This window comes from Hemicordylus capensis, chromosome 1 (genome assembly GCF_027244095.1).
Source record: "Hemicordylus capensis ecotype Gifberg chromosome 1, rHemCap1.1.pri, whole genome shotgun sequence".
Taxonomy (NCBI): Eukaryota; Metazoa; Chordata; class Lepidosauria; order Squamata; family Cordylidae; genus Hemicordylus; species Hemicordylus capensis.
Window position 1 is genome coordinate 115991004 of NC_069657.1, and position 14940 is coordinate 116005943.

At 40.9% G+C, this 14940-nt stretch overlaps 1 protein-coding gene and 2 long non-coding RNA genes across 6 annotated transcripts in view; 1 reads left to right on the forward strand and 2 right to left on the reverse strand.

Annotated features, from left to right (window-relative positions):
* Positions 1 to 4571, forward strand: part of LOC128340787 (uncharacterized) — a 45763-nt gene extending 41192 nt beyond the window's left edge. The window contains exon 5 of the long non-coding RNA XR_008313956.1: positions 4403 to 4571. This is a non-coding gene — a long non-coding RNA (uncharacterized LOC128340787). The remainder of the gene's footprint in view (positions 1 to 4402) is intronic.
* USP47 (ubiquitin specific peptidase 47) overlaps positions 1 to 7839 on the reverse strand; it is a 107476-nt gene extending 99637 nt beyond the window's left edge. For 3 of the 4 annotated variants that reach the window (XM_053286441.1, XM_053286438.1, XM_053286437.1), the window contains exon 1: positions 7386 to 7839. In XM_053286441.1, coding sequence (XP_053142416.1) covers positions 7386 to 7424 — 39 coding nt within the window. In that variant the 5' untranslated portion in view covers positions 7425 to 7839. Of the gene's footprint in view, positions 1 to 6827; positions 6848 to 7385 lie in introns of those variants that run through there. The other variant, XM_053286439.1, reaches the window with a different exon arrangement.
* Positions 7840 to 10270: 2431 nt separating this feature from the next.
* LOC128341295 (uncharacterized) lies at positions 10271 to 14724 on the reverse strand. Its single transcript, XR_008314327.1, has 3 exons — positions 14466 to 14724; positions 13524 to 13703; positions 10271 to 10534 (listed from the first exon to the last, which is right to left on the reverse strand). It is a non-coding gene; the product is annotated as an uncharacterized LOC128341295 (long non-coding RNA).
* Between the last annotated feature and the right edge of the window lie 216 nt (positions 14725 to 14940).

Below are 14940 nucleotides of genomic sequence, written 5' to 3' on the forward strand. Positions count from 1 at the left end.
CATTTCTTGCTCTCAGATAGCAGGCCAATATGGAGAGCATGGTAAATTCTCTAACTAAAAGATATTCCAAATGTAAAAGGCAATTGCTAAATCTGCTCTAGGCCTGCCAAAACTGAAAAAAACAATTGTCAGGCAATAAATTGCACCTTAATGTTTCAAACTATAGATTCATTACAAGCTCTAAACAAGGCCCTTCCTTATGCTGGAAGTATCTGAAGCCATCATCCAGCTATTCGTTTTTTCATTCTGTGGAAAAAAGGGAGAACTTACGTATGTATTGCAATATAGCATCTACATGCAAGCAGTGACCTCAACTTAGTCCAATTCAAGTTATAAGAAAATTACATATTGAATTCAATTTTTGCTAACTTGAGTCTTGCAGTCACTGGCAGCCCAACATATCATCTCTATTCTGCTTCTGACTTCAAACAATTTGGATAGTTTAAAGCAGAATTATTGAAATTGAAACAGTATATTCATCTCAAACTCTTGCAACAAAATACTTGATTTGTCTAAGGATCACAAGGATCTTACTTCTATTCAGGTGTCCCAAAGAACAAAGAGGCAAGTTAGGTGCTTTGTGATAACTTGGCAGTGATTCTCCAGCATGACTGACTGGAGGTTGTTTCTGGGGCTCTTAACAAGAAGAGCTCAAAGACCTTGAATAGTTTTAATGTCTCTTCTAGTGCCAGCTTACTGGAAACTCCTCCAAGTGGGGGAAGCCAAGTCTGTCCTGATATGCTCAAATATACTATTACCAATATCAATTATTGGTCCTTTGTACAACTAGCCTTTCCTTCAGACTTGCAATACCAAAACAGCTCTTTCCTAACCCATTTTGAGTCTTCTGTTTTCTAAGGCATCAGGAATGCACCCAAAATCATGATGACTGGTCGGATACCCATATCTGGAAGTCAGATTTGAGCATGCTGAACAGTATTATGGGAAGAAAATAATACAAGGGTGCAACCAGGCACAGTAACAATATCTCTCTGTAGCACATCAGAAGAAGCTTCGGACATTTTAGAGGCTGTCAGATGCAGTGTAGAGGAGCTGCTATGTTTAAAAAAAAAGACTTAAGTAATTCAATGAAGATATACAAGCTTCTGCATCTACAACTGGGCTTGCTGGAGAGCCCTTATGTCAATACTTCTTAAATAAGAAGATGGGAGTGAGCAGCACTAACTGGCAGAACTGATCTGGTACAGTGGAGATGTCTTGAGAAGTAACTTTTCTCCTCAGTTCAGTCAATCAGTTGATTTTATCTGGGAAAGGAGCAATCACACCTAGAGTAGAAGGAGGGAACAGATGGAATCTTTGGATTTGGCACAATATATATAGGATGGTGTACTATTACTAGCCCCTTACCCCACACACTGTCAAGTATTACAAACTTTCTAAAATGTTTATTTTATTATTAGTGCCATTATTACTTATTATGAGAGAGGAAGACACTAGAATCCTAATTTCAGCCAGACTATTTTAGACACTATCTCTAAAATGCCCCTCTGGAGGTTGTTTAAAGAAAATTTGACAGGACTGCTTACCAAACTGTACTGTACTTTGTGGTGATAAATATGGAGCAGCTAGGATGGCTCAGAAGCTTTTAAAATGCTAATAATCCACACAGTGAAGTTTCAAGTGCACAATACATCAACATGCCCCATTGATACTACTCTGTCCTCAAGCAAGTTCCCCATCAACTTTAAAGCTAACTGGGAAACAGATATCATGTTGCAGGGCAGGATGCTTTTACAGATGAGAGCAATCACAAAATTTCTAACCAGGAATGAGACACTATGGGGAGATGCACAAATTATGCTCCAGATAATATTGAACTCACATGTATGCCTAGGAATTGCCAATGCTTGGCTACCTGCACTGGCTATTATACTCCTGGCTTCTTTGGGGACAATACACACCAAAATATCTCGCTGGAGAACCTGTGAGGGCTGGTCATGACAACTATAATGCTATGATTATCTTGACAGTTCATATAAAACAGCACACGCACAACCCACTCCACTGTCAGGTTCTGGGATAAAGCTCACAGCAACCTGCCTTAAAAACAATCATTCTCCTAAGATGCAGTTCAGCAAATATTACTGATACTATTCTCAATCTTGATTAGTCCCTTCATTTCCAGGCCAGGCTCGAGTTCTCTGCCTTTACAAACTGCCAGTTATTAGTTTTATTTGTGTCTTGTGTACTTCCTGTGTCTTACTCAGGTGAGGGGCCATAGTTCATTGACAGATCATATGCTTTGCATAAAAAAGTTTACAGGTTTGTTTCCTGGAATCTCTAGTTAAAACCATTTCACAAAGCAGGGCTGGAAAATACTTCTGGTTGAAAGTTTGGAGATCTACTGCCAGTTAGACAGACACTGCTGAGCTGGATGGACCTATAGTCTGACTTGGTGTGATAACAGAGCTTTACAGTACAGAATATAAAAATATTGCCTTCACACACCTTTCCAAATCCTAGAACCTTAACTTTAATCTCAGTTCCTGAGTCTCACCTAGTCCAGCTCTCTGGAAGATCCATACTGGCTCCCCAGTCTAATACTTTTTTCTTGTAATAATGAGTAATTGCTTTAATTACTTGGTTTTAGTTATATAATTTAAGGCCATCTCACATTTACTAAAACTATTGTGAAAAGCAAGTGAATTTAACTTAATATCATCAGATTGGAATAGATAACCTGCAGTGCCCCAGAGCACATTTGCACAGAACAGGTATTCTTTAGTACTAAAAATATTCACAGCTTTCATTTTTATAAATATACAGAACAGTCCTCAGTGGCATTCCCAGTGGATTCACTATTTCCATTTTGTGTCATTACATACAAATATAGTGATCTTTGCAGAAGAACTTTCCACATTCATGAACTCCAAGAACAAACAATTTTCCAGCTGAAATACCTTTGCTAACAAGACACTCCTGCAGTATATTAGCTTCCTTTACTTGTCAATTGTTGGACAGTATGTAATGTCAGTTTGAATAGAGTCCCAATATGTATTCATCAATCCCCTGATGCCTCTGAGAGTTTATTAAAACTTTAGAAGAGTCAACAGTTTGGTTAATTCAGCTACAGGATCAGTAGCTGTTAAAAGTTTAACATATACATTCTGAACTACAGTATAGGTTGGGGATTAATTGCAAATGAATTATTAAATAAAAGCATTATTGGATGTTAGAAGCTGTTTTAGGTAGCTTCCAGCAAGGTTCTGACAGTGTGATATCAACCTCTGCATAAACGAGAACTACGGATCATCTGCAAGAAGTGTTTGCATTATTATTAAACCTTCATAGTAAAAATAATTTACCTTTTACAGAAAAGCATTTGGGGAAAACTTGAAATTCATTTATCCCATTTACAAAAAGACAATCTATAGCACACACAATCCTATGCACGTTATTTATGATTAGTAATTGGCAGCATCCAGACTAGCATTACATCAGATGAAGCTCCTTCTATTCAGAGAAAATGCCTCCACTGAATGAAAGAGCTTCCCAAAAGAGCACTACTCTGGATAGTGCTCAATAAACAATGTGTACAGGACTGTGCTATGATTAGCTCAATTCAAATGAAATGTGATAATATTTATTGCAACAGCAGTAGGTAACACTCCAATAAGGCAGCAGTAGAATCCAAAGCATTTTTCACCACCACCTTTTCCCAACTGAAGCTCCTCGAGCCCCCTGAAAAGTCACTGTTGTGGGCTGGGGGACCCTGTGCAATGGCACAGGACTCCGTCTAGGCACCAGTGGGTGGGTGGGCTGAGACCCAGAAACCACAAGGAGAAATGCTATCAGAAACACTATTGCTCTAACAGGCCAGGATTCAGATTAAGCTAATCATGAGTAAGCATGTTATGACTAAGCATCACTGAAAGCTTTACAGCTTTCACACCCAGAGACCTGAGTTTTAGGTAGTATACAAATATGTTAAATAAATAAAACAAGTCAAGTCAGTCACGGCTAACTTAAGTCAAATTAACTTCAATGGGACTTAGTGATGACTGACTTATTCTGGATCCTGTCCATAGTTTGCAGATATGTCCCCCTCACTCTGAAGTCCCCTGCAAAGCATCCTGAGCTGTTGCCAAAAGGTCCCTTGCTCTCAGCAATTAATTTTAAGGGGGCTCAGGGAGCTTCAATAGGGAGTGAAGTGCTAGTACACATTACCCCAGAGTATTGCTAGTTCTAGCTTGTACTTACATCCAAAAATCAATATAAAAAGATATACATAAATTAGAAAATAAAAATAAATACAATATAAAGCAAAGAATGCAAAGCAAGAAAAAGCACTTTATACTACATACCGATGTAGGCAAGTGATTTTGTTGAGATTATTATTTGGGAACACAGAAGAATTATATCTCTCTCTCTCTTTTTGCAGGCTCCTTTATATATCCAAAAAGGGAGACGACTGCAATCCTCCACAGTTCAAACAGTTAAAAATAAGCTTCTAAATGCATTTTAATAACTAAAAGAGTGATCAGAAACAGACTTTTCCATGAGTTAGTGATCTATTACTGCAAAAGGCCTTCTGCTATTGACCTTCTTTATTGGTGTTCACATGATTTTACAACTTTGTTGTCCATTTTGCTATAGATTTAGTGTTAACCCCCCCCCCCTTTAGAAGGTATCTATAATGCCAAACATCATACATAGTTATAAAGCTGGGGCAGTATACAAATTTGAATAAATAAAATAAATAAATAAATAAATAAAAAGTGACACTATGGAAAATCATTATGCATGATTCATGAAAGCCTTCAGCTTCATACACAGAACTACGCATTATCCAAAAATGGCAGCCACTTGTTTCACTCCTCCTTTCTTCTATCACTTAGGAAACTTACCTTATTGTGAATTTCTCTACCCTCAACCCAAGGACTTAAATGATGAAGAATGTACCCTTCCACTGAACTATGGCCCAGTCCCCAAGTTAAAAACCCATACAAAACATATGACCAGGGCTCAACAATTCCCAGGTGCCAGCTCACCATGGAACCTGGAAACTTAAGCATGGTGCCTCAGCCAGGTGATGAACTGATACAGCCATGCTCTGCCCGATTCCTCCTCTTGATTGAATCAGTCCATTGCCTGCCTGAGCCAGACGAATGAGACAAGGAAGAGGAGAGAGCAAACTGATCCAGCCTTGCTCACTCCTCCTACTAGTCACATCCATCCATGAGCTGCCTGAACCAGTTGGACACGACCAGGAGGAGGAGTGGGCAAGTAAGGCAAGGAGTTCCCCCTCACCACAAAGGGGGAACTAGAATTTGTCTAATCCCCTTTTAAAGCTATCACTACATCCTGTGGCAGCAAATTTCATAAGTTGATTATGCCTGTGTGAAGAAGCACTTTCTCCCATCTGTCTTATCTCTCCTGCCAAAAGACTCAGCTAGAAATAAAGACGAGATTTCCTTTGCTTAAGGATGTCCTCTAGCTGTTCTTAAAACCTCAAGATCACTTCTTGTATTGTTTTAAACTGCAGGACTAAATTCAGAATACACTGAACGTAAGACTTTTGTATACTTGCATGAGTAACACTGGCAAGCAAAGAATCTAGGAATACCAATGACTTTCCTCAACAGTACAGTATATTATGTGTCCCTACCTTACAGTTTAACACACAACAGCAACTTGTGGGGACACTCCTACAACATAAATTGTTATGTGCAAAGCACCCTGTAAAAATGAGATATCTCCTCCAATAAATAAGAAAACCCCTCTTTCCCCATTAAAATATAATACAATACTCCTTTCTGATTTCTCCAACCCCAAATGTTACAAAGCTGGTCACTCTTCCCTCGTCTTCACATAACCATTGCTACTGTAAATGCCAGGAGTTTTATTTCACAACACTCCAGTTCCATAGATAACTCAAGAGTACAGACACAAAACTACTCCTTTAGTTTGAAAGCCTATGCAGCACTTCTCTCTCTCTCTCTCTCTCTCTATATATATATATATACACACACACACACACACACATATACATACACACACACACACACCCCAGTGAATTTCATACACACACACAAACACACACCAGTGAATTCCATATTGTAGTCTAGCAAATCATGGCATCCCCTAGAAGCTTATCAGTAATAGTGGGTGAGCTTTTCCTTGAAAGACAACTTAATACCCACCTCTACCAGTCTTTCCCTACACTCAAACCGAGGACTGAGAAGGAGCACAGAGTATAAATAATGTTGCAGTGTGAACTCCCACTTCATGCACGTCTGTGAGATCCAGTAGGGCTGGTCAGTACTTCCACATGAACTGAACAGGTTTCCCAGATGTTGTTGACTACAACTCCCATGATCCCCAAGCAAAGGCTATTGCAGCTGGGGATTATGGGAGTTGTAATCAACATCTAGGAATCCCTGTTAGAGGGAACACTGGAACTGAGTGTTTCCTTTAAAATATGTCCCAGAATCCTCTGCAGTGCAGAAGGGTTCCATAGCAAACAGGTCAATAAAGAAAAACATCTTTCAAGGTAGAAAATTTGGAAACCACTGGCCTATGCAAACCATCATGTTATCCATCTCCCAAAGCCTAGTAGATATTAACCATACCCAGACAGGAAACACCTCTGTTCATCATCAGTTGAACCTTTCTCTCTGGCACCTGTTGCACAAATCTAACCGGATCACCGACAATACTAGGAGGCCCCAAGTTTCCCAGAAAGAGCATTATTACAATGTCTACCACTCTCCCAAGTGAGCCTTCAATCCCAACCCCTTTCGATAAGAAACAAGTTAGAGCCTCCAGGCACTTGTCAAACGTGAGGTGGCACTTGTCAAACGTACAGGTGGGAAACCCCGGAGGACCCCCTGGGCGCAGGTGGAGAATCGGTCTTCCTTTGACGTTCCTCCTCCGTGAAACATCCTCTCCCGACATCTACACCCTCAGACGTGCTTCCTCTCGGCGTCCCCCGACATATTTTAATCATCTTTTCCCAAGTCTTCTGTAGGGCCCGGAGGAGCAGCTGAAGTTCTTGTCCGTCAGCCACGCGTGTGCGCGCCTGTTTACAGCCCAAAGAGCTGGGTACTTTGATAGAATCTCTCCCACACACGCATCCACTCACAACACCAGGCGCCAAAGAGAAAACGCCACCGGCTACCACGGGGTCAAGAGAGACCACTCTGCCCAAGAAAGCCCAAGAAAGCCCGGCGCTGACCGAAGCCCCTCGGCCGCCCAGCGCCCGAGGCACAGCTTGACCACCCCCACAAGGCCTCTATTGGGTGGACCCTTCGGGCCTCCTCCGACGAGGCAGGCAGTCGTGGCTCGGCTTCCCCCTCTAGGCGGCCCGCAGCAGGCGCTAGGCCCGGCCTCCCCACCACCTGCGTGTGCCAAGGAACGCTCACCTCTTTGGGGACCAGCTGGTTCTCCTCGCTGGGCACCATGGCCAGTGGCGCAGCCTGGGGCCCGCTGGCAGCCGGCTTGGACGGGGAGTCGTCGTCAGCAGGAGCAGCTGCCGGAAGAGCGGGGTCGCGGGAGACTCATCCTCACCAGCACCACCACCATTATCTTCCTTCCCTCAGCCTTGTGCCGCCTTCTCTCTCTCTCTCTCTCTCTCTCCCCTTCTCCCCCGCCCCACTCGGCGAAGGCAGCTACGCCTCAGCTCCCTCCCTCCGCCAGCACCAATCAATGGCAAAATGGCCGACGACAGGTCTCTCGCGAGACGCAGCAAGTCAGGCTGAAGTCGTTTCTCACGGCTCCTCCAGCTACCTTTCCCCCCTCCCCTTCGCGCAGAGGTGGTGGCCGCGTTGCCTGTGGGGAGAGGCGCCGGTAGCGACTCCGGCTCAGCGACGCTGGCGCCTGACCGGGCTGTTAGCTGTCGCTTGTTGGGGGGGGGGGGGGCCTTCTCTGGGCGAGCCCCTCCAGTGTCTTCCGTCACAGGCGTGCGTTGTGTGTGTCATTCTCGAGGGGGTGGAAGAATAAGGACAAGTTGTCCTTGTTTCTAATAAAACAAATATCATGAGACAACTACCCTCTCAGACTCCCAGGCGCTCAGTTTTTACAAAGTTTATTTTCAGCGGATAGATTCCTTTCTCTTTTTAAACCGGGCGCTCCATTTCATTTCATCTCTCTCTCTCTCTCTCTTTTGTTGTTGTTGTTAAAGTCTGTTATCTTTTGCTCATTCATTCTTTGGAATAAGCCCCGTTGAATAGAGGGGGACTTACTTGCAAGTAAACATGCACAGGATCGGGCAATACATCTCAATGAAAGCAACAGAACATCTCAGTCTCTGACACGACTAATTTAAGTCCCATTGCTTTCAATAGATCGTGAGCAGCCTAAACCTCCTGTGCGTATTTACTCAGAAGGAACGAGGCTTGTTCCCAGCTAAACAGGCATGGATTTACAACCTTAGTAACAACTAACTTTTCCTTGATTCAGTTTCAGTTACTTTCTTCCATGCTTAGAATGAAGGTGTGTGTGTGTGTCCTGCTTTTCAGTCGAGGAGGATTCCCTCAAGAAAGAATATGACTTTTTTAAAAAATGATTTCGTTACAGCAAAATGAGTACCATTGTGCTAACACAAGATGATCGCTTAGCTGTGTTAAAACAGTGCTGTGCAATAGCACTGTTGCGCTATAGTGCTCTGAAATTTTTCCTTTAAATAAATGAGGCATACAGAAACTGTGCATCTTCAGTCATACTTGAAGTAGTGCAACACTAGTCTGTAATGAAAGCTCCAGATATAGCTCTACAAGCTAGCACAACAGTTTTGCACTCACATCAAGTCCTTCCACAAGCAGTTTTTGTTTGGATGTCACCCATGGGGCTTGGATCCAGCCTAAGTTAATCATGACTAAGTTACACTGAAATTAATGGGACCGATTGATTGATTCATTGATTAAGTGCTGTCAAGTCGGTGTTGACTCTTCGTGACCACATAGATAGATTCTCTCCAGGATTATCAGTCTGCAGCTTGACCTTTAAGAACTCTTGGTGGTGCATTAGTTGCTGTCATAAATGGAACTTTAGTTAGTCATAACTAACTTGTCTTATTTATTTTTTGGTGATCCTATCCATTGTTTTAAATGCCAGCATTATTGCACATGTTTTGGAAAGGTAGCTTTAAATTACTTTGTTGTTAGAGTGCTGGACTAGGACCGGGGAGACCCGACTTCAAATCCCCATTCAGCCATGATACTAGCTGGGTGACTCTGGGCCAGTCACTTCTCTCTCAGCCTAGCCTACTTCACAGGGTTGTTGTGAAAGAGAAACTTAAGTATGTAGTACACTGCTCTGGGCTCCTTGGAGGAAGAGCGGGATATAAAATGTAAATATAAACAAATAAATATATTTTTATGCATGTTTTAAGGTTTGTCTTGATATTCTCTTAAAGGTGCCTCACAACAAATAAGTTTGACAGTCCCAACCAGAATTTTTTATCCTACCTTTCTTCCATGAAACACAGGCTTACATTCAGTACATGAGATTATGTAGCCTCCTATCCAGATACTGTTACCATGTTTGAATATTGACCAGCTAGGTTGCTGTCCCTCTTAGTCTGTTGCCTGAACTAGAAGTTGCAAAGCCAGGGAAAAACAAGCAGCCAACTTCAGTTGTGTGTTTTTTAAATCAGTTGTGCAGATGCTAATGCTAACAGAGTGCACTTAGGCATAATGTGAGGAATGGTAACTGTATTTAAGATGTTCAGCTTACATTTTATTTTATTTATTTACTACATTTTTAAAGAAGCAAATAACAGATTTATAAAACATTGTCTCAGGCTGTTGGTCTTTTCAGGAGCTGAGGACAAGACCTCCCTGGCCTGGGTGCCTCCTTTCTTGGTCTTTCCGTACTCTTGGGAAGGTGGGGGGCGGGGCTGCCCCAACAGTCCTCACAGGCCAGAGCTGGTCTCTATGGGGGCCGATGGTCTTGATGCAGCACAGATCTGAATTCTCAGGCTAAGCAGTTATTTAGTTCCAACTTTATTAAATATTTCAACTAAGTATAATCTTGTTCCAGTATGTCATTCATTTTTTGTTGACCATGTCTATAATGTCACATTTTGTAGAAGGAGGGTGACTAAGCTTGCAGTAAATACTATTTTCCATTATTTCAAATTTTTATTTTAAGAAGTCAGACTCACCATAAATGTAGTTTTAAAACAGAAGGGTTTATTATTATTAAATGTCTCTGATTTTTAAAATGTATTCAAAATAAGACTATTTAAGTATTTTAAACTGATAGATCATATTGGAGATACCTCTAGGTACCTCTTCTTCTTCCCTGTCTTCAATCTCTACTGTTGGCTAGGGCAGTTGCAGTGGACAACCATTCCAACACTAAAGCTCTCTTTTCCTTTTTGCTATTAAAGCTCATGGATTGGACAGGAGCTTGTCACAGGAGAAGCTTTCTTAGCTGCAGCAGAAACAGTATTTTCATTTGGAGGATAGAGGGTGGAGAATGGGAATGGATTTCTTAGTGAAGTCATCTGGGTGGAGAGGAGACTTCGATGACAAATTTGTTGTGGACAGAAGACCTAATAGACATTTTACTATAAAAAGATAGTGGAAGAAAAGCAGAAAATTATGAAAAATTAGCCAAGCAGAAGACATAGACAATGCTTTCCTAAATCAGATTACCAGACTTTAAAAGAGGCAGGCCATAACTGTAATGGGGAACTACATATATCCTGATATTTTATTTTATTAAATTTGTATACTCTCAACTGACCAAGGTTCTTGGAGCAGTTTACAATAAGAAAACATTTTAAAACCATATCTAAATCAGGGATACAAATAAAAACAAACAACTCTAAGACAATACAGCAACCAGTAAGGCCAATATAGAGACATCTTCTGGAAGACTAACTAAACTAAGAGAGAGAGGTTCAGTAAATTCTTAACCAGCCTTGCTAACAACTTCATCCTTCGGAAAATGAAAGAAGAAACAAGGTGCAGGGGTTTAGCTATCATTGAGCAGATGGGTTCAAAGAACCCAGGCCCCCCAGTTTCTGAGGGGCCACTGGGGAGAGTGGTAAGCATGGGCCCCTCTCCCCTAGCTATGCCCCTGACAAGGTAGCCAGCTATCTTGGACTTTTATCTTTGGAACTACTAAAACTTGTTAGTATTACCAACAAGGAAAAATTCATAGATGAGGTTAAAGTGGCAGGACCTCTGGGGGAAAGTGACCACATCATTGTGGAATTCCTGATATCAAGGGGAAGGAAAACTGAAGGAAGTTAGACGTGTACCCTGAATTTCAGGAAAGCTGATTTTTAATATGCTCAGAAAAATATAATGTAGGATGTCATAGCTACAAATCCTAAAGGAGAGAATAGTCTAAGAGAGATGGGAGATTGTGAAAAGCAAAATACTGAATTACAAACAATTCCCATTAGAAGAAAACATGGGATGCACAGAGAGCTCTTTGAACAGCTGAGAAGCAATGTGCAGTTTTATTAAATTACTATAGACTGCTTCCATCTGAGGCTTTCTCAGCTTTTTGATACACTCAAAATACTTAGTAGGTTACAAAAATAGGCTGTCTTAGGCACACTTAAATGTTTGCAGAGTCTTTTGCACCCTAGGTAGGGTGGGTATAGGCTAGTGTTTATCATTTTAATTATGTCATAATCATAATATACAATAATAGAACAGTATCAGGATTATGCAAAAGCACACACATACAAAGAAATACAAGTCCCTAATGCACAGTCTGACTAAACAAACTGTTCCCTATGCTGAATTCCCTTTTGCTTGAACTCAACTAATTCCTGATGAGAACCAAGCTTCTTATAATCCTTTCTTTTAAGGATCTATAGAGTTATTCCATGAGGGAGCAAAACTCCATTGCCCTTCACTAAGCCTTTCAGCACAAACTTCTCTCCAACAAAGACTGCCCTTCTTGTTCCCAGAATTCCCAGCAATCATTCTCTAGGTCCCACCCACCTGGTGTACTGATTGGCTGCCCTGGAATTCACCAGCCTGTCAGTCAAGACAAGGGTTCACTCCCTGTTAACTCTTTAGAGAGAGGGGAGGCTGATCACTACAATACCCTGGAACAGGTTCAGAGGAGGGCAACAAACATGGTGAGGGCCCAGAAACTAGGTCAAGAAGTACTGTTAAAGGAACTGGGTACGTTTACATTGGGGGAGAAAGATGAGGAGGAGCTATGATAGCCATTTTCAAATATCTGAAAGGCTGCCACAAAGAAAGAGTGGACTTGTTCCCTTTTCTCCTGAGGGCAAGACTAGCACCCATGGGTTAAAATTACAAGAAAGCAAATTTAGGTTAGCTATTTAAGGAGGGATTTCCTAAATGTTCAAGCTTTTTGACAGTGTGCCAGTTTGCTTTGTGTAGTGGTCCACTGCACTCTGCTTCTCTGGAAGTCTTCAAACAGTGGCCATCTGTGCTGTAACAGTTTCCTATACTGAGCTGGGGGTTGGACTAGAAGACCTCCAAGGTCCCTTCTAACTCTAAAATTTGATGGCCCACAGATTGCTTACACTAGAGAAATTATAAAGTCTTATATCTCCCCCATTTTTCTATTAAAGTTCACCAAATTTGGACACTTTGTAGTGCTTCTAACCAACAGTTTGTGCAACATTTCAGGACAACTGAACAAAGAGTATAGATTTTCTGACTACTATAATACGAAAATGCTGAGCAAAATACAACTAAGAAAACAGCCTATCTTGGTTTCATTTTAAATATAGGGGCACTATCATGCCTCTATAATCACTAGAAGCTCTGCTAGTCTCTGTCTCTGCTTGTTCTACAGTTTCTAGGCCATCGGATTCTTAGTTCTAACTACAGGATTATGGTGGAATTTGGCTTCAGGAACACTGCCTGTCGGAAAAATTCAGCTATACAGATCAAAAATTGCTTCATCTTCTTTGCGTAGTTGTGTATGCCCTTGTCTGTGGGATTATGTTCACCCCTCCCTTCACTAATTAGTTGAGCTTTCTGCTGTAAGATTCAGAATAGGGGAACCTTCTTTGATGTTTATGAAGGTAGGAAGGAATTTCACACTTTGCTGTGCACCATTCAGCTGCAAGGAAAGAATGTTACAGCTTGCTGGGTGCATTACGTGGAATCAATTATTGACTTGTCTTCTTGGCACAGAATGCCTGGTTAAAAAAACACAGTCTTGCAGGAGCCTTGTTTGCTCTGGGAAATGTACCTTAGTCTCTTGTGGAAGAGTGCTAGCAGTTTTTGCTGCTGAGCTACTGCTGAAATAGTTTAACTGGTTGTTAGTGAAAGAATTCAAGGTATTGTATAAATGTTTTATGGTACAAGCAAATCATGATTATCTTATGCAAAGCCACACAGAACAACCCTTGCATCATTCTCACATTAAGTTTTGAGTGAAATTCCAGCTTAGACTGCTGAAAGAATAAAGAAAAGCACCATTGTGCAAATAGAAACTGCTAAACTTTCAATATATGGACATTCTCAATTACCTACAAACCAAGGTAAGAGTGAAAGAATTTTTCAGTTTAAAGGGTACTGGAATATGTCACCTAACATCACTTAACACACCTGAGCATTCTTTCACATTTTGCTTTTATAGGTTATTTTGAGAGAGTATTGTTCATTTTCTCATGTCCTTCATTTATGATAAGCAAACCAAGGCTGAGTATTTTTCAAAGAATGTTGTTGCTATATTAATGACATAAGCAATCTTCACTGTTTGTATTATTTTCTTATCCCAAATCTCTACTGAGAAAAGCAAACATATTTTGGTCATAATTTTATTCAACTTCTAAAAATGCTTCAAGCAGTCATTCAATAAAACCAAACAAACAAGCTATTGTATTATTTGCCTGTGTGTGTGTGTGTGTATAAAACTTGCTTACATATTACTACATTTATATAGAAATGTTGTAAGATTTAAGTAAATATCTTATAATCTATATAACAGAAAATAAAATATACATGTCAGAAAAGAGGCAAGAAAATGTTATAAATAATCATTTGTTTGAGCATAAAAATCCATTAAAATATCCAAATCCAATCTGACTACACACACACTGCAGACTATAAACTAACTTCCCCCAGTATTTCTCCTATCTATTATCCGAGCTGCTATGGTGCCATGGAACGATTATAAACCTTCTGACTGATCAAGAAGAAACTATCCAATCAGTATAACTGAAATAACCACATATCTTTCCCATTTAACTCCTGCCTCCATTTCCCTTCTTATTGTCTCTTGTTCCTTTCCTCGATTGTCTCTCTTGTGTCCCTTGGGGCATCTGCTCATTCTTTGTAAAGTGCCATGAACATGGAGGGAGGAATAAGTGCACCCTCCCCTGCCCTTAAAGTGAGACACCCCACCACCATTGAGCCACTCCTGCCTGGTTCTGTACACATCCCTACGGACCAGCACTTAACTCCTCACTGGCTGGCACCAGTCCACGGAACGGTGGTTGAGAAACATTTATCTATGCTATAATGCAGGGATATAATTCAATCAGCAACCTGTAACTGTGGTAGAATGCCCTCCAGGATGTTGTCTGTCTGCTAGAAAACACAGCTTGCCTTGGAGATATGGCTGTCTAGACGAACTTGATGTAGATATTTAACCGAAACATCTTGATATTAAAAAAAGAAGCAAATATGTGCTTAGAATACATACAGTGATGCTTCCTTGGCAACCTGATTATGGAAATGTAACCTTAAAAAAAAAAGATGCAGAAGCTGCCACAAGCTATAAAATGTTGCCCACACACACTTTTAATGTAAACATTCTCTAGAAATATATGGCAATGAGGCAGAGCTCTTTTGAATTTGATTCTGAAAACAATTGTGAAGACAAGTTTAAATGGAAAATTTTGATACATTCTGTAGCTTTCTTCATTTCCTGGAAAAGAACTGGCCTTTTCCACTCAGTGAAGTTGGTGATGGATAGCGCAACAACTTGACAACAACTGGTAAAGTCATGTTTGAAGGTAGC